At 45.4% G+C, this 19,566-nt stretch overlaps 1 protein-coding gene across 1 annotated transcript in view; it reads right to left on the bottom strand.

Moving 5' to 3' along the window:
• Positions 1–19,566, bottom strand: part of Xylt1 (xylosyltransferase 1) — a 289,608-nt gene that overhangs the window by 8,372 nt on the left and 261,670 nt on the right. The window contains exons 9-11 of the mRNA XM_034505312.2: positions 16,562–16,824; positions 9,323–9,518; positions 3,590–3,923 (exon numbers count right to left, since the gene is read on the bottom strand). Of these exons, the coding sequence (XP_034361203.1) occupies positions 3,590–3,923; positions 9,323–9,518; positions 16,562–16,824 (793 nt within the window). The remainder of the gene's footprint in view (positions 1–3,589; positions 3,924–9,322; positions 9,519–16,561; positions 16,825–19,566) is intronic.

Below are 19,566 nucleotides of genomic sequence, written 5' to 3'. Positions count from 1 at the left end.
CCGAGTGGGCTGACTCCAAAGCCATGCTGTCCACTATGATGCTTTATGCAGATTCAATAATGAGCTCACAGCTAAAGTGAGGTTGCTATCCTTTCATCTTGGTACCAGTATTTTGAAACCTTGTTGTTCCCATATGACAAGTGTGGACACTCAACCTGGCACCAGTTAGTTAGATCTGCAGGAGGCTGGCTACAAGTTCACATAATCTGTAATCAAAGCAAGGGACACACAAGAGGACTTTGAGTCTCCCTGGGACTAAAAGAAGGAACATGGCTGTTGTAAGCATTTGGGGGTGAAGGAGACAAACAAGGTGTTTCCTATTTGAAGAGGATCTTATTCTTGGTCAAATGAAATTTCAACAAGTCAGGTTTTGGCTATAGCCAGGATATTGGAAGACAGTGTTGGTAGAACCAGCACTATGTGCCAGGAGAAAGGAGTTTTCTTCCTTTGCTGCATGGCCTAATTTCTCTGAGTCGATTTGTGCTTCTACTCTGCAGAGGTAGGAGCAGGTGATTGAGAGAAGCCAAGCTGACAAGTGGTGGGGCAATTCAAAGCAAGAGGAACAGCTAACAGACATTGAAATGTTGGGAGCAAAATTTCAATCCATGGTTGATGCAGGAAAAAAAAAAGCCATAGCACTTTATGAGAAATGAGGTTAATGTGGGAAATGGCATTACAGCATCAGCTCGCATGCTTGCCTCCATAATTAAATTTTCCTCAATTCCACCTCATCAGATTTCTTAGATTACCAGGGACGCATCAATAGTAAATTACTCAAGATGAATCATTTCACAAATTGCATTACTCCCACCTCAGTGTTCCTTGTCTCATTAACAAATACAATTACTGCCAACAGGGGACCTCCTTCCCTGGGGGATTTCTGACCCAAGGTCTTTCAGGGGATGCTGGGAGCAACTCCCACCTCCTTGGAAATCACGGAAGAAAATATTGGAGAGATCACGACCACTAGCAGGATCCTCTGCTCCTTTCTTGTAGTGGGTGGATTTAGAGCATCCTTTGTGCTGTCCCACAGCCATACCTGATGCAGGGAGAACGTGTGGCTCCGGTCCCTTTTCTTCACACTTGGCTTTTAGGTCTTTAAGGATGTGAAAGGGTGCCCATGAAGGGACACTTGAAGACATTAAGTGGGTGGGCTGTGTCTAGGCGAATTCTGGAGCAGAGGCTCAGAGTTTAAGAAGACACCATGTGTTTAGGTATTGGATCGCTCAGCACAAAGACCTAGCAGAAGTTGCCAGGATTCATGCCAAGACCCTATTTTCAGGATTGTAGGCACCCATCCCACATCTATGTCTTCCTGGCCTTGTTATCAGTATGGCACTTGGTATCTGCCAAGTGGGAATGCTTCCCAATTAGCAGGACTGTCATGTGTATCTAGCTCCTGGGCTTGTGTTGTGTAACATACAGATGGACAGCCCAGATACTCACTGTATCCCAGGGATGTTCCTGGGGAAAACTGTGTGTGTGCTGGTCAGGTCCATATAGTTTTCCTTGTCATCATCTCTTAAGCAACATGCCACAGCTGTGGGTATGCATGCATATTGTATTAGGCATTATGAGCTATTTGGAGATGATTTACAGTGAATGGGAGAACGGCATAGGTGATATGCAAATGCCATGCTCTCAAGGGACTGATACATCTGCACTGTTTTATAATCAAGAAAGAATCTGGAACCAATCCTCTATAGGCACCAGGGGAGGTTGTACTGGAACACTCAGAAATCCTGTTTCTAGGAGTCTGTCTGGGAATGGGAACATACAGTTTTATGTTCCAGAATCTTCCTTTTAGCACTTTCTGCAACAAAGCCATCATCAAACAACAGAAGGTACTGTGTCCAGTAAGGAACAGACTGTGGCATCTAAATGGTGAAATGTTTTTGGCTGGCAGTTTTCACACACTGACTTAGAAAGCTACAAAAGCCCGTTTGGTACAGAATGTACCATGGCATCCTAACTGTGATTCTGTGCTTTAAGACACATGCTTGGTCTTATGATTTAAAACATTGCCAAAGGTGTTAGAAAGATGTGCTTAGGCAGGCTGTCCACAGTGGTAACCCTTGATGGGTAAGAATTTAGCCAAAACAGAGTTTATTGACAAATGGGTCTATAAAATATAGAAATCCAAGTGTAAATCCTTTGCCTGGAATAAAAACAAGTTAGCCGTTAGGGCCTCAGTCTCCCTTTCTGTGGCCTCTGTGCTCACGGGAAGAAGCAAAGGCCAGAAGTGTATGTCAGCACTCTCCTCTTTCTCTTGTCTTCCTGCTCACATATGAATTCCAAAATACTTAAGATATTCTTGACTTTTCCTGGTTTTGAAACTTGAATGAAGTAATCCTAAGCATGGCTTGATCTGTGATCAGTTTTCATGCAGTGTGTTATACACTTGCATGGACCTGGCCTTTCTGCTGTCTCTACTACACAGGACTCGACTGTGTAAACTGACCACACACTGTGTTTTTGACTGAGTGACTCGTAGCTTGTTTGTGGTCTTGTGTTGCTATGAACAATTCTGCTACAATTCCTGCCTCTGTCTTTTCCCAGGCCTACTCCTGAGTGTGGCACTTCTGTGTGGTATGTGTGTGTGTGTGTGTGTGTGTGTGTGTGTACCATGAGGAAAAGGGATCATCTATCCCACAAACTCAGCCTACATGCTCAGCTCTCAGGAGCCTTGGATAAATGTCCATGCATCTCTGAACTGCCCTGTGGCACTGTCTGACTGTCACAGGCACAAATTTATTTCCTGATCTGGAACAATTTTTTTTCTTTTGTAATTTTTATTATTATCTCTCATTATTAACAAGAACATGTTTTTTTTATTATTATACATATGTGGGGAATTAATTTTTTCTTTTTTTCTTGTTTTTTTTTCTTCCTTATTTCTTCCTCTTTCCTTTCTTTTCTCTTTTATAGCTGCCAGTGGCAATCATGGTCTCAAGGAGATAAATGGTCTTGATTTCTAAGCCACCATGTCTCTGCCCTAACTGTTGGAGTCTGTCATTAAAGCTCCAAAGCAGACATGCATCCAGAAGTGCCCATGGCCATGTTCCCTGTAAGATTTTTTTTTTTTTTTTTTTTTTAATATAAAGACCAGAAATGGCTATAGTCAACTGTGGCTCATAGTTTTCCAAACTCTTATTTATGTGATTTTTTTTTTTTTGGTATATTTTGGGGAGCAAATAATCTTCCACCAGTGTGTGGTTTGTTCTTTTTACTTAGGGTATCACATATTCTCTGAGCAGCATTCCATTAGTAATTATCACTTTCCAAACAGCCAAGAAGCCATGCTAAAACTCACTGTGTGTCTAGGATTAGTCTCCAGCTTGTCTTAAATATGAACAGAGCCTTGTGGCAGTCCAGTGGGCCAGCAGCTGATAAACACCCACACAGATGGCATTGCCTCTGTGTACAAGGAAGAAATGAGCCAGCTCTATAGGGCAAACAAGTAGGGAAAAACCCCAAATGGGGAAGCTTTGCTCTCTGCAAGGCAACCTCAAGTGCTACATTGGGCATAGGGTCCCAGGGCTCCATGGGCATGAACACTTTCCTCCTCAGGGACTCTGAGAGCACTCACCTGGTTTGATGGGCTGCTTGTTGGAGAAGGTCAGAGGTGCGACAAGGAATTTGGTCTCTGCAACCGGCACCCAGTGATGGAGAATCTTCACTGTCCAGACCCCAGGCCTCAGAGGCAGATTCAAAGGGGGTTTGTAGTGTGTGAATTCCGCAGTGGACTCAATCAGGATGTCATAGGTGGCTGCGATGACGTTGACAGGATCCACCCAAATAACAGTCACGGTCACATTGGGTCCCTTTCCCCATTTCTGCATCCCCACCGGCTCATCCATGGGCCCCAAAAGACCACCGAAGTTCCGGAACAGCCTCTCCTTGGCATCCCAGTCAGTGCCAACCTGAAACAAAAGAATAAATCCTCAAACCAGAGTCTCAGGAAAGTCTAGGATCTTGCTTGGGCGGTTACATATACCCATTTCGCCCATGAGGAGACAAGGCTCCAAGTCGCCTAGGACTCATGTTACACAGCTGGTAAGCAGAAGACACGGAACTCCTGACCAGATTGGGAATCTAACTCAAAAGTCTTCCATTAGCCCAGCATCCCTTTGTGCCAACGTCATGCTGTGTGCTTTGACTCAAAACCCCCAAACCTTTGTATTGAATGCAAGTATGAATGAACACCACCCCACACACCATTCCAAACAACAGCCTGCCACTTACCTGGTGAGTGCCTCTTCTTGGGCCTCTAGTTCTACAAATAGCACTCTGAATTTGATGTACTCCTTCTGAATAAGGATGGAGTCTTGGTTTTGGAGCAACCCATCAGATGCTTGGAAACAGAGCCCAGCAACCCATACCACTGTAGCATGGAGATCCAGCTTTGGCTTCTCCAAAGCATTCTGCTCTGGACTGCAGTGGTAGGGCATGTCCCACATCTACCTTTCACCCACACCAGCTGGGTAGCTGGGTGGCAAGTCCCTTGGCTTTCCTCCTTCCACTTTGGTACCTTTAAGCTACTCTGCATTTTGGGAATCCGGAGCGGTCACATTGTGCCTCACTGCTCAGGGCTTCTTATTGTCCCTGGGTCTAAGCCAACCCATCAGTATGGTCCTCAGGCTTTTCTTCATTCCATCACCACCTACCTACCCTGATCCATGTACTCCTTCTTTCAGTCATTCTAACTTATCAGGCTATACCCTCCCTGTCCTGAACCATGTTTCCTACCTGAAATACCCTACCTTCTCACACCTTATCTGAAAGGTCTCCTTTGGGCTATCTGAAACCTCAACATACCCCTTCCATTCACCATAATGTAGGCCCTGCTCTGTGTGGATCTCAGCTCTTTCATGGTTACCACAAGAGGGACGAGCACATAGTAGGTGCTCAGGCAATGTTTTCCCAATAAGTGAATTACTTGACAAAAAAGTGAATTAGCCATACAAAACCTTGGTACTGAGCTATGTTGAGATGAGGTCTTCTTACTAAAAACAAAGGGGGGGGGTGATGCTCTCCAAGAGGGGTGACTTACTGCTCCTGAAGTCATGCACATAAGCATGTCAGTGGCAGATACTGAACACCACATAAAGCTGGTGCTATGTGAGTGTGAGTGTGTGTGTGTGTGTGTGTGTGTGTGTGTGTGTGTGTGTGTGTGCAGGCTGAGGCAACAGTGTGGTTGTACAACTCTGGAGAAGCTTCTGTATATGCATAACAAACGGTAACTGATTTTCCTTCTCCATGTTCTTGTTTGAAATTACCATGCATACTCTTCACAGTTCCATAGTCAACAATGAAGGCTCACGTGAGTCAGGCATGAGGAGAAGCATCTGGTGCACCTACCTGCTCATGTGAGATTCTCATCTGGGAAGGGGACTTGGTCACTATTCTCAGTGTGCAGATGAAACTGATGCTCAGAGTTAGTAACTTGCTGTGAAAGTCCAGGAACACTATTAATAGTAGTCATTTATTTGTCTGTCTGTCCATCCATCCATCTCCTGTCAATATGCACTACCTATCAATTATTTATTTCACAGTATCTATTTCTTATGAAACAACCTCTGATGCATATATTATCTGTGTATCATCAACCAGGAAATCCATCCACCCACCCATCCATCCATCCATCCATCCACCTACCTACCTAGCTATCTTGAAGTTTAACACATACTTAATGATCAGGCTTGAGCAGATGGACTTCTCTGTATACCCACACTCTGGATACCTGCCCTTGTAACATTACTAACAAAAAGGAAGAATGGTTACAGCACCATGCTGAGGTCATACAGAATGAATTCATAACTGATCAGGGAACTTCTCTATAGCATTGTTCTTATATTCTCTAAAGGAATGGAGGTGGGCAGTTACCTTGAAATTGTAGTCTCAAACAGAGTCACTTGAGCTGTATAAGTCATCTTCCGAAAAATAGGGTCTTCTCTTAAACTGAGGAGCACGAAGAGTGTCCCTTGCCCCCTGCCCAAAGCAGGAGGAGAGGAGATCACCCTCACATAGAGTCCCCTTTCTGTCATATCTGTCATATCTGTTGTCTTCCACTTGGCCTCAGCATTGGAGTCTACAACCATTCATTTCAAGATGATCAATTGTAGAAGTTTAAATAAATGTTTAGGTCTACCATGCTGTTCCCCAGGCCCTGTCATCTTCAACTAAAACCTCCATCAGTCTCCAGCTCATTCACCATGACCTTCACACTGGCCTTGGTCATCATCTCATTCACCATGTCCAGTCACAATGGCCTTGCTTCTTCAGCATCTCAAGCTCCTTCCCAGAATCTCAAAATATCTGTCAATGCTGTCTTCTACTCAGAATGTTCTAGAGCTTCCCATGGGTGCGGTGTTGTTGTTGTTGTTGTTTTTTTTTTTTTTAAGTTTCAGCTTCAAACCTGAGCTCTTTTAAGAAGTCTTGAAGAAGAGGAAAAAGAGATGAGGAGGAGGAAGGGGAGGAGGAGGAGGAGGAGGAAGGGGAAGAAGAGAAGGAAGAAAAGGAGAAGAGGAAGAGGAGAAGGAGGGAGAGGAGGAGGAGAAGGAAGAGAAGGAGAAGAGGAAGAGGAGGAGGAGGAGAAAGAGGAGGAGGAGGAAGAAGAAAAGGAAGAGGGAAAGAAGAGGAGGAGGAGGAAAAAGGGCCATCTGATCACCAGCCTCTTGAGCCTGAGCAAGCACAGGAATGAACTTCCTTTTGTTCTGCAATATTTGTCATTAGCTGAACTGGGTTTTTCTTCACTCACTACTTGTCTGCCTGTCCCAACAGAATTCAGTCTCATTACAAGAGACACCTGGTCTGGTTCACTGCTATCTCTCATGAATCTAGCATATTGTGTGTCCTCAGTGAGCATTCCTTTCTCCAATCAGTGGCATGGACTATCATACTAGAGAAATCTAAGTTGACCATTTGTTACTATGTAAGATTCTGAGACCACACTAATGTCAAGCGTATCCTTAACAGTTTATAAGTGGTTCCGTAGGTCTTTCCACCTTCTCTGTACCTTTGTCATTAACTAAGCATGTCTAGAAAAGTTCTACATACAAGGTTAGAGCCTCTGTTTCCTGAATCTGCATTGCTGATGGAGGTCTTGGTTGTCCTCTCACAAGGACTGCAGGACCCATAGTGAAAATACTCACACATTACTAGCCGAGCTGTGGCCAACATCTCTTGTCACTGCCAGAGGTACCCAGTGACCTACCAGCAAGCTGATAAACAGGGAAAGGCCAGACACAAGGCATTCATCTCTTTAATGGGACATTAATGTCTTCAATGGGCTGCTTGGGCCCCTAGAACAGAATCCAACTGGAGCAACATCTAATTGCCTTGCTGACTCTAGTAATTTATGGAGCTGGCTGCCATAGCAGTTCAGAGCCAGTCAATTCCCATGGAACCTTTTTTTTAAAAACATGGGTTTACAAGAATCTCACCCATGTTTGTTTGACAGGGGAAATCTATTCAGTTATGGGGCAGAACAGAAAGACAGGCCTTCAGGGAGTGGAATGAGAAGGACCAGCAAGGACGTGTGAGCAGGTGCAGTTTCTCTCTCCATACTCCCAGGCCCTCAAGTTCCTGCATATCAAGTCACTCTTCATCCTTGACCTGGCACTCAAACTCATTTGTCACAATGCCCAAGCTCAATCATACTTCCTCTTCCTCCCAGCATTTCCCAGCCCCAGGGGCAGTCACATTTATTCAATAGTATTCAGCATCCACTAATGGTGTGGTGTTTTTACTAATGATAGTGTGCAGAGCATGCAGCAGTGAGTGATAGACAGAGGTCCAGTTTTCTAGTGTATAAGCAAGACATGTTCATAAATCATCAAGATAACATTATAAGGTAAATTCTAAAAGCTACAATTAAGGAAGTAGCAGGTGTATAATGTTACTACTGAGACAAGGCCGGGATGGGGGGCAGCCAGGGAGGCATCTTCAAGGTGCCTCTTTGGATTTAGATCAGAATGACTAAAAAATAAAAGACTGAAAAATATAGAAAAACCTGTGAAAAAACACTCTCAGTAGAGGGACATAACATGCTTGAGTCAAGGACATCTTGTTTAACAAAGGTACAGGAACTGTGAGCAAGAGATAGCATGGTATTGGACAAGGCTAGAAAGTCAAACAGTAACCAGATCATGTGGGGCCTTCTGGGCCTGTAAGCAGGGATGAGGAGACAAGGATGGGCCAGAAAGCTTTCTCCCAAAACAAGCATTTCTAAAAGTTGATGTTATTGTGAGCAGAGGGAACAATACTCTATGAATCCATACATTGCATCCTAGCCCACTCACTCATCTCTGGACACTTATGTCTACTCATCTACCCATCTATCCATCCACCCATCCACTATCCAACCATACTTCTGTATATCTGCCCATACATCTACCTATTATTCTACCTGCCATATCCATCCATCCATCCATCCATCCATCCATCCATCCATCCATCCATCTTGTTGTCTACATGTACATCCATTTGCATGTTTGCCCATGTGTCATCCATTGGTCCATCTATGAATCTGTATGTTCATCCATCCACCCATCTCCATCATTATCCATCCCAATGCCTATATTTCCAATCCATTATCTGTTTGTCCATCTGTCATCCATCGGTCCATAAGCCCATTAACATACCCACTTATACTCCCATGCCTCTACCCATTTGTTTGACAGTTCATCTAATTACCAATCAGCTCCATCTCTCCATCTTTCTAGTCATTCATTTACAAGGCCACCAGCCCACCTACTCCTAAAGGATAGGAGCTAGCCCCTTTGTTAGGAACAAGGGGAAAAGAACAGCACAAAATGAGGCATGGATTTTGTGGCCAGTGAGATGTGTAATGTATTCTGTCATTTTTCATGTCTTAGTAGTGTCTTAGTAGTTATTTAGAAAAGTTGGATGTCCATAAGCCTCACTTACCCAATTCATAAAATGATACTAATGCCCTAACTTTATGAGGAAGTTGTCTTGTTACTGGTTCATTAGTAAAACAGGCTTAGAAAAAAAAATCAGTGATTGAGATGCAAAATTAAGAGAAGAAATTTTACCCCCAAACAATAGACTATAGACTAAGCTGATTCTGTTCAAAGATGTTGATACTTCACTATATCTCTGTTTGCATTATTTATGATGCTGGTTCCAGCATATAGGGCTGGAAAACTGTCTCCAGGAACAGAATATGCTCATCTTTAGGGCTCTTCATATACCTTCTTTCTCTATTTCCAGCCCCAAGTGCCAGGTGAGGCCACAGAGCCTGGCAAGAGAGCTAGATGCAAGAGACAATTATGACTGACAGTGTTTGGCCTCTTACCTCAGAAAACTGAAGCCTCCCAAAGTCACTGGGGGGACTTGCGATCTTGAAGACTTTCTTTGGCATCATCCATGTTTCCAGTGTCTCCAGTTTGCTCACAGCAAGGTTGGTCACGTGGTGCTTGATCAGAAAGCCCTGGAAGCGGTCAGCAAGGAAGTAGAGATGGACAGATGCTGGATGGCCCATTGGGTAGTACCTGAGAACAGGGGACCAGGCTATGAGGTGTGTAGTGTTACCATGAGCCTCCCACACTCCATGGTGGTCTATCTCCTACAATAGCCCCCACTTAGCCTACCATAATCTGCATCAGTCTGAAAGCTGCTATCCATAAACCTAGGGTCTTAATGGCTGCAAATCGATACTTTTTTCACAAGAGTGATAAATGTAAAACCTGCTGACTATAGGAAAGTACAATAAAGAAAAGAAAGCACTGATTTTGATGCCTGTTCCCATAGATAACATCAATTCACAGATATTTACTGAGTCCTCTGGTGCTGGGTACCAGCGAATGAAATGATATCTGGATACTTCTGCTGGTGCCTTTTTCTGTAGCCTCATTTTCTATGCATGTATTTGCATATATGTTACTGAGTGGGCTGGCTAACACTGTGTGTGTATGGGTGCATGTGCATGCATGTGGAGGCTAACTGAAACCACAGATGTCATTCCTTAGGTGTCTTACACCTTGCTTTAGAGATAGGTTCTATCACTGACCTGTAGCTTGTTAAGTGGGCTAGACTAGCTGGCCAGTGAGCTTGAGGGGCCTGCCTTTTTCTACCTCCTTAGTGCTGGGATAGCAAAGCACCTGCCACCATGCCTAGCTTTTTAAATGTGGGTTCTGGGGGACATGTTCTCATACTCATGTGGCAGGTACTTTACCGCCGGAACCTTCTCCCCAGCCCCATGAATATTAGGTATCTGGAATTGTAACACATGTGCTAGGCTTTTGATCCATTGGACTTTCTGCACATGCTCACATGTGTTTCTTATTTTCTGAAAATAAGAAAATTGTGTGTGTCTGTGCAGATGAGAGGATGCCATTGTATCTTATAGAACCAGTGATCTATTGATGGGTAATAATATTGTAACATATCTTTTATTCTTTTGGAATTCATGTTCATTCACTATCCCCCCCCCCCCCCACCTCATACACACCCGTAAAATTCTTTAAATCTGGTATCTAAGTTTGTCAGGAATACTGATTTATCTTCTTGCTGTTCTCTTCCTCAAGTGGGTGTCGATGAACCCATACTGTTTTTCTTTTTCTAAAAATTACTGCCAACACACACTTGCAAACACCCAGTCTCCCATACGAAGCTTGTTTTAAGTTGTATGCCTCTGGTCCGCACAGGTTGGTTGGCTAGGTAGGGCCAGAAAACTTAGCACGGAAGAGAAGGAAGTGGGCAGCAGAAAGCAGAAGGGAAGATGGAGCCACAGAGACCAGCAACTCTTCACTTGCAAAAATAAAAAAGCTGCTGCTTTTGCAGTGTGTAAATTGCACAGCACTAAGAGGCTGAGGTGGCTCCCTAATAACAGCGTTCCACAAATCACTGTCCCCTCTCTGCTAACTGCAGGCTTCCCTCTGCTTCCGATCTGGAGTTTTAAGTTCTTATATCCAATTAGAATGGCTGGGGAGGCCTCCTTCCCGGGTTGATGAGTCTCTCGAAATCACTGCCTTGTTACTGGAATGCCTCTGGGGCTCTGCATCGTCTTCAGATTGCTGGGTCTTCACAGCCCATGCTGGTACACTTTTGGTGTGATCAGGGTGGGTGGGAAGCCCAGGACACTGTGCTCTTGTGGTCACTTGGCTGTCTGACAGTGCTTTCTCAGGTGACAGAGGGATTGGGTCTCTGTGCTGCCCAACATGGTGGCCATCAACAACTGCTGAGCCCTTGAAATGTGGGCATAATTTTTAATGCTAGTTTGTTCAGTATTTTTAAGTTTAATTCATGTATGTGTGGTACATGTATGTGTGTGCATGTGTGAATGCATTTGCGTGTGTTTGTGTGTGTCTGTGTGTGTAGGCCAAAGGTGATGGAAGGTGTCTTTCTCTATAACTTTCCAACTTACTTTCTGAGACAGTGTCTCTCACTAAACCCAGAGCTTGCCAATTAGGTAGATTGGCTAGCCAGTGAAGCCAGGGATCCTTCTGTCTGCCTCCCAGTGCTGTGACTAAAGATGCACGCTGCCTCAGTTGGCTTTTATGTGGATGCTGGGGTTTTAAACTCTGGTCTCCATTCTTGAGTAGCAAGCATTTTACCCACTAGACCACCTTCTCAGCTTCTTTCTTTCTTTCTTTCTTTCTTTCTTTCTTTCTTTCTTTCTTTCTTTCTTTCTTTTCTTTCTTTCCTCCTCCTCCTCCTCCTCCTTCTTCTCCTTCTTCTCCTCCTCCTTCTCCTTCTTCTCCTCCTCTTCCTCCTCTTCCTCCTCCTTCTTTTTCTCCTCCTCCTCCTCTTCTTCCTCCATTTCAGACAGAGTCTCATGCATCCCAGGAGGCCATCTGACTTGATACATGACCTTGAGATTCTGACTATTTTTTGTCTCGACTTCCATATGCTAGGATTACAAGTGTGTGCCACCATGCTTGGCTTAATTTTAGTTCATTTAAATGAAAATGCTCATTTGTGATACTTGGACTCCTTGATATAAGTTGTGGAAGTCTGTGTTCACTTGTATGGGTGTCCCAAAGCCCCATGTCTTCAATATCTCTTTGCACTGGTGAGAAAGAGTCTATTTTCCACCTCCTGGCTAATAGCAAGTGGAGAGGTGCCATAGCTGTTCTGATCCAGCCTTCTTTGGGTCATCATGAAAACATGCTTAAGCCAGCCTATGGGAAGATTAGTCATGGGTAATAGATGAGAGTCATTAAAGTTGTCCTAGCCCACACCACTGTGGTTCAGCCAACAGTTCCCAGCTATGGACTGTAGTTCTGACCTGCAGCTGGCTGAGGACACAGAAGAGAGGCTGGTCCAGACTAGGAAGGAAGACGGCCCAACTGACTCACATACCCACAGTAATGAAAGATTACAAATTCCCAGTCCTGGTCTATTTGTTAGAAGGTATTGTTATAGCAATCCACAGGTAATGCACTAATAGTGTCTGTTTTGTGAGGTGGGTGTGGCTATAGACGGTGTAGAGCTTGCTGCCTGAGAGGCATAAGAGAAAGTATGACAATCACATTGAGTGTTGCTGCATGTTAAGAACAGGAGTGAGGGAAGGTTGAGTATTGGAGCAATCTCTTGCTTTATTCTTACTTTTCCTTGCTTTCTTCTGGGTATGTGCTTGTGTGTTTCTGTGTGTGTGTGTGTGTTTTTGGATGAGTGTGTATAAATGGGAGTGTTGGTGAGTATTTGCATAGGGTACTTGTGGAGGTGAGCCTTGGGCACTGTGGTGGTTTGAATATGCTTGACCTATGGGAGTGGCCTTATTGAAGGAGGTGTGGCCTTGTTAGAGGAAGTGTGTCACTGTGAAGGCAGGGCTTTGAGTTCTCATATACTTGCTCAAGTCTGGTCAGTGTAACACAGTTCCCTTCTGTTGCCTGAGGATCAAGATGGAGAACTCTTGGCTCCTCCAGTACCAAGTCAGCCTGCATGCTGCCGCACTTCTCACCATGATGATAACAGACTGAACCTTTGAAACGGTAAACCAGCCCCAATTGCCTTAATCATGGTATCATGGTATCTCTTCACAGCAATAAAACTCTAACTAAGACAGGGGCTGCCTTTTATTTGAGATGAGGCCTCCTTTTGGCCTGAAACTTTGTCAGTTAGGCTAGGTTAGCTGGCCTCTGAGCCTCCAGGATTCATCTTTCCTACTCTCTCTCACAATTGCTGGGGATTGTAAGTAGGTGTTACAGTGCAGGCTGGAGATCCAAACTCAGCCTTCAAGCTTGTGAGACAAGAGATTCCCCTACTGAGCCATCTCCACCAAGGGTTTCTGTTGTCTGATTCCACCCTCTGCTCTGCTACCAGAGCCTTTCCAAGCCTCCATAATGCCTCCATGCAGGCTCTACAGGAATCTCTCTACTGTAGTCACACTGGATGCCTCCTTATAAGCCACAGGCACTCAATACTTGCTGCTAAACTCAAACTTCTTACCTGAATTGCAAAACTGAATTGCAAAAAAATTTCTTAGCTTGTTTTCTTCCCCTAAGCCCAAACCTACCCAGTTCCTGGCCACTGGTACCTTATTTTGGGCTCCTGGGTGTGCTGAGTTTAGATGTGCCTCAGGGCCTTTCCACAGGACATTCTCTCTGGAGGGGATGCTCTTCTTTTGTAAGTATATGGTGAGCGATGCCTTGTCTTTATACTTACTGAGAACTATCTCACAACTCAGCATCTGTTCTTATTGATGGTCTCCCTCTCCGTCTCTTCTTTTGTCTTTCTTTCTGTGTATGTGTGTGTGTGTGCAAGCATGCACATGTGTACAGTTAGGAACTGTGTGTCTTCACACTAGAATGTGAAGATAAGGACCTTGGGGTCAGGTCTGTCTGGGTCAGAGGTGAATGTTCCATGCCTAACAAAGAGCCTGGCACACAGTAGGTACTCAAGCAGTGATTGCTGGTGAGTGATCACCTAGAATCCTCTCTAGCTTTGTGCTTTTTAAGTACATCTGAGGACCATGTAACCCAAGGTGTGACACAAGGCCCTCTGCTCCTGATGCTCACATTCCTCCGTCTCTAGGAAATGACAACAGCAGCTTCACCAAGAAAAGGGAAATAGCCAAGAGGCTGTATAATAATTTATAGAATTCACTCGGAACATTTGTTTGCCTCAAGGTACGCTTCTCCCACCCCTTATTTAAGTAAGGTGAGCTTTGAAAAAATAGAGCAACATACAGTTTTGGGTTTCTAGTTGCTTTGAAATAGCAGGTGTTTTGGCAGTCAACCCCAAGTTGATATCTTAACCACATTGGGCAAGAGTTGAACCAGATAGCACACGTGGTCTAGGCTAGTATGTGCAGCGCCTCGTGCAGGTGCAGGGCTCCTCCTGACTTGCAGGTGCGTGAAGCTCAGGAGCTCTAGGTTGGTGTGCAATGCCCCCTGTGGGACTCATGCTAATTCACAAGTAGGATTATTTGCTAGGGTCTGAGTCAAGGTTCTGTAGTTAACATATTGGCATCTCAATCCCTGCATGGTGGATCGGAAGTAGCTTCTATTTTCTTGTTCTCCTATGTTTGAATCTGCTATATCAAACATTTCTGCAAAAGCACATGCATTACTTTATAATGAGAAACTGAATCAATAAGCACTGTTTTATGAAAGGTTGCACCACAGCCTGGAACTACACAGAGTGCATGAACTGCCCAGATCAGATGAAAGACATTTGCTTTTTCCCTAGATGCCCCACGGGTAGCAATTCATTCTCCTCTGCCTTTTTGGGATAAGGGTCCTTTGTCCTGATTTATTCCCAGTCTCCGATTCATAAATACACGGGTTTGCCCATGGCGAGGCACAATAGCTCCATCACATTAAAAAATGAAGGAGAAAAGCCAAAGGCTTCTGGGCCCGAGGCAACTAGATGGCTTGCTTCATTCCAGAGCAAGTACCAGGAGAAAGCTTCAACAACCCTTAATAAATTGGGAGTGTCTTTTGGAATTTCCTATAAGGTCATTTATCTTATAGGTTTTAGAAGGCCCATGAGTAAGCTGGAAGGACAGTTGAGGGCCAAGTTTAGGACATTGTGCTGTACATTGGGTAGACTGTCAGTGGTTCCAAGATTGATACTCTTCCCACAGAGTGGACAGGGGAAAGACACTCACTGACATTGACACTAGGTGGTACAGACACATGTGATGGGCCTGTTTGAGGTGATGTCCCTTAGGATCAGGAGAGAGGTGGCAGTCTCAGAGCTTTCTGACCCCAGAGAGATTAAGCGATAGCTCATTTAGTAAAAGTGCTTGCAATGTAACTGTGAAGATCTGAGTTCAGGTCTCAGTACCCACATAAAAAGCAAGAACTGTGGCATGTGCCTGTATTGCCAGCACTGAGGGGGGTAGAGAGAGGAGGACCCCTGGGGTTGCTGGCCAGTCTTGCTGAATCAGTCAGTGCCAAGTTCAATGAAAGACTAAGTCACACACACACACACACACACACACACACACACACACACACACACACACACACACACACACAGAGGGCTGCAAAGGTGGCTCAGCAGTAAGGGCTTACAAGATGTTCTTGTAGATGATGCTAGGTCAGTTCCCAGTACCCAGAATGGGTAGCTCAGACCTTCCTGTAACTTCAGCTCCAGGACACCCGATGCCTTCTTCTGACCTCCATGGTTATCCATACTCTCACACACATACCCCCATACCCACACAAAGACATATGTGCATATACATATAAACACTTTTAAAAGAAATGTGAAAGAAAGTGAGGTGATGGGTGGTGGAAGGGGGCACGTGACATCGGTTTGTGGCATCCACAGTTACATGAATGTGTGCACAGGCACACGCTATAACACATGCAAGCTTCCGACCGGGTGAGACTTGACAGCCCTAATGACCAGTCAATGTCCCTAGACTGCACAGTGATGGGACAGTAAATAAAGAGCCACAGTGAGACAGCAACGAGAGGGGCAGCTATCCACTTACTATCTCAACCAGAACGCTCACTGCTAACCACTGCGATAGCTTATCCAGGGCCACTAGGGTACCAGAGTCATGTGCACGCTACTGAACACTCAGCATGTAAAGTCCTATCCAAGTGAGGGTGATGATACACACCTGAGAGGTGGCCTGGGAGCACACCTTTTCATCTTATATATGAAGAAACTGAGGGTCGGAAGATTGGATTTTCCCCAAGGTTAGATATAAGGCTGTACATCTGTGATCTTGGCATGTGGGAGCTGAGGCTATAGGATCACCGTAAGCTTAAGGTCAGTCTGGGTGACATAGTATGAGACTGTTTGCAAACAACAACAACAACAAAACCAAGGAAGACAGGCCAATGGGAAAGAAAGAAGAAAGAAAGAGAGAGAGAGAGAGAGAGAGAGAGAGAGAGAGAGAGAGAGAGGGAGAAAGGAAGGAGAGAGGGAGAGGGGGAAGGAGAGTACTTGTTAGTAGCATAAGCAACAACTATGATTAAGGCCAACATCACATCGTATCTTCGGAGGATAAAGGTAAGATAAGAAGCAGAGTGCTAGCATAGGGACTCGTGGTGATCAGGAGGAGCAGGGAGAGGAGAGCATGACATTAGCACCTTGTTCTGCCAGGGACCCAGCCCAGCACCTGGCTCACCTGCAACTGTTCTCCCCATCTGTGTGTAGCGATGACTCAGCCCTTCGAAGACCCAGGCGGATGAAGGAATGGTACAGAGTGAGGGCCACATCGCTGAGGCTGTGGATGCCATCTGGTTCATCATAGACATTCTCCCAGTAGGAGCGGAGGCCTGGGGTGCCCGCAGGATAGTTTCCGTACAAGTAAGAATCCAGCTGCCCAATGATTTCCTGGTTCACTATGGCTTCAAACTTTCGGGCAAAGAAGGTGGGCCGAGCTGTCTGCTGTGCTCAGGAGAGAAAAAAACAACCCTAATTTTTATTATCAAGCAGTGGGGGGCTATCTTCATCCTATATCTTACAAGAAGAGGCAAGCCACTGCAGTAAACCTGCCAGCTTTAAACTCCAGCCCTGGGACTCCATGACCTGTTTTCAACTTTATCCTCTATAAAATGGGTCATACTGAGAGTGGATGACATTAGTATCTGTAAGACATCAAGTCATGGTGGGCATTTAGGAAGCACCACTCAAATGACCCTGAAATAAATTGAACCGTGGGTGCTCAGTGCTAGTGTTTGCTGCCAGCTTTTTAGTGAAGGTCACAGAGGAGCATCCCAGGACAGATTTATTTTACTTGGCTGGGAGAATGCTTTAAAATCAAATTCATTGGCAATGTTTACAAAGTGGAAGATTCGAGGAAACAACTGTAGCTTCCTCTTAAATAGTGGCTGATGTGGGAAGCCCGGGTCGAATTCTGAGGTGGCAATGGTAGGTAAACAGGAATAGCAGCCCATCCGTTTGGACAAAACACGGGCTCTTCTTCCTGCCATTGCCCTAGTGTCCTCTAGCATCTTAGATGGTTTGTGGGCTCACACTTGATACTTTCCAGAAGCGAAGAGTATGCCACTCTGTACTTGATAGTGTTCCAAATGGCTCCAAAGAAAAACCCAGTCACTCACATTTGGGACTCCACCTTGTCAATGACCCTTCCCCTCTTTTATCCTAATGTTATCCTTTGTCTCAGTTAATCTGGAATTTCAGGATTACAGGTTTGCTAGATAACCATTTTACAATAGAAATAAGAAGTTCCCTTCAACCAGCAGCTTTTATCTTGGAGCTAGTGAGACTCCATACAACCCATCCCAGGGTAGTGACCAGCTGGACTGTGGTCTGAGCAAGACTTCCGACATGCAAACCCACAGCTCTTGCCTTTTCTCTACTCAGTCAACAACCCTGGGGGTGATGTTCAGAAATGTCAATCCCAAATGAAGCTCCCGGTTGATTTTGTTTGCTGTGTGAAATGAGAGCACATGGAAGTGGGTTCAGAGGGAGAAATATTTGTCCACAAATAGACAGCAAATCAGTGGCTGATCCAGGGTGAAGTCTTAGGGTTGGAAGTCAAAGAGATGATATATGATGACTAGGGGAGACAGCTCAGCTAGGGGGGTGTTTGCTCTGCAGGCCAGAGGGCCTGAGTTGGATCTCTGGACCTGTGCAAACATACTGGGCAAGTGATGTGTGCCTGTAATCCCAGGGCTATAGAGGTAGAGATGGGTAGATCCTTGGGGCTTGCTGGCCAGCCAGCTAGCCAAATCTGGGAATTCTGGGTAAACCCAGTAAACTGAGAGACCCTGCTTCATGGAGAGCATTGTTAAAATACCTCCTCTAGGGAGACTTAAATAATATCTATTCCATCTTCATAAGACCACAATGTCAAACCAAAGTTCAGTTAAAGCAATGCTTGCCCTGGGGAACCAAAGGGTTTCTTAGGCTTACTTACAGAACGTGGGTGGGGGGTTATAGGCAGGAGTGTGGATGACCATAGAGCACTGAGAAGATCTTTACCAAGTAGAGCTGATAGCTCCATAGCTGCACACATGGAGCCTCTTCCCGTCAAACTTCCCCAGCCTGAGAACCCTGGGGCCATAAGCAACTAGGGCAGGGCAGCAGGCTAGACAGTCAGGTGAGAGTTCAACTGTGCTGCCGACCCCTCCTGGGAAGTCATGTCAACAGTCCACAGGCCATGCCCTGGTAGACTTTTGCAAGTAGGCTTAGCTAATCTTATGAAGATGGAGGCTATTTTGCCTAGAGGACTGAGTTCTATAGCAGACTGTCCAGAGAAACAGCAGATGAATCTGGTCTCTACGTGCGTGTGTGCGCGCGCGCGCGCGCGCGCGCGCGCACACACGCCACATGCAAGCACATTCATGCACACAATGTACAGATTTTTTAAAAAGCGAGACACCTGCCAGCTGTAAGCATTATGCTGTTTCTAAGGCAGGGCTTCACAAACATCCTCAGCGGAGGGCCAAACAGTAAATATGTGAAGCACTGAAACTTCTCAACTCTGAAGCAAGGATATATCTGGAGGCAAAATAGCAAATGAGCTATGGAGGCTGCTTTCCAACAGAGCTTCATTTACAAGAGTAGGCTGGGCTGACTCTGGTCAGGGAGCTGTGGTATGCTGACCCACGGCCCAGGACTGTTCAAAGAGATGAAGCCCAGCACCGTCCCTTGGGGAGTTCACTCTGGCCGACTGTTGCTGTGGATTCGACACTGTGGGCCCTTTCAAGGACTGAAAGCTGCAGTTCTGACACTGATAGCACAGAGAATAACAAAGGGCATCATGAGTCTCAACACCTAAGCTTCTGGCAACTCCTCCAGGCAGGGTTGTCACTCCCCTTCGGCAGATGAGGACAATTATCTCTCAGAGGAAATCAACACTCAGGAAATGGTCACAGCCTAACTCTTGCACCAAATCCCATAGCTCCAAACCCTAAGCTCTTCCTAACCACACCCCTCTAGGATAGATAGTGAATGAGAGGAAAGTCCTTCAGAGAGAAACATCCTGAAGTCGTGTGGAACACTCCATCCCCTTCACTTCCTGAGACCCAGGGTGTCTGTCTGGACAAGGGTTGAACAGCAATAGGAAGTAGGCCCATTTGCATCCATGGCCTCTGCTACTTCCTCGGTGTGTGTGTGTGTGTCTTTATGTGTGTCGTCCAACTGCTCCAACCTCGATTTCCC

Source organism: Arvicanthis niloticus, chromosome 1, assembly GCF_011762505.2.
Source record: "Arvicanthis niloticus isolate mArvNil1 chromosome 1, mArvNil1.pat.X, whole genome shotgun sequence".
Classification (NCBI taxonomy): domain Eukaryota; kingdom Metazoa; phylum Chordata; class Mammalia; order Rodentia; family Muridae; genus Arvicanthis; species Arvicanthis niloticus.
This window is presented reverse-complemented; position numbering and strand designations above follow the sequence as displayed.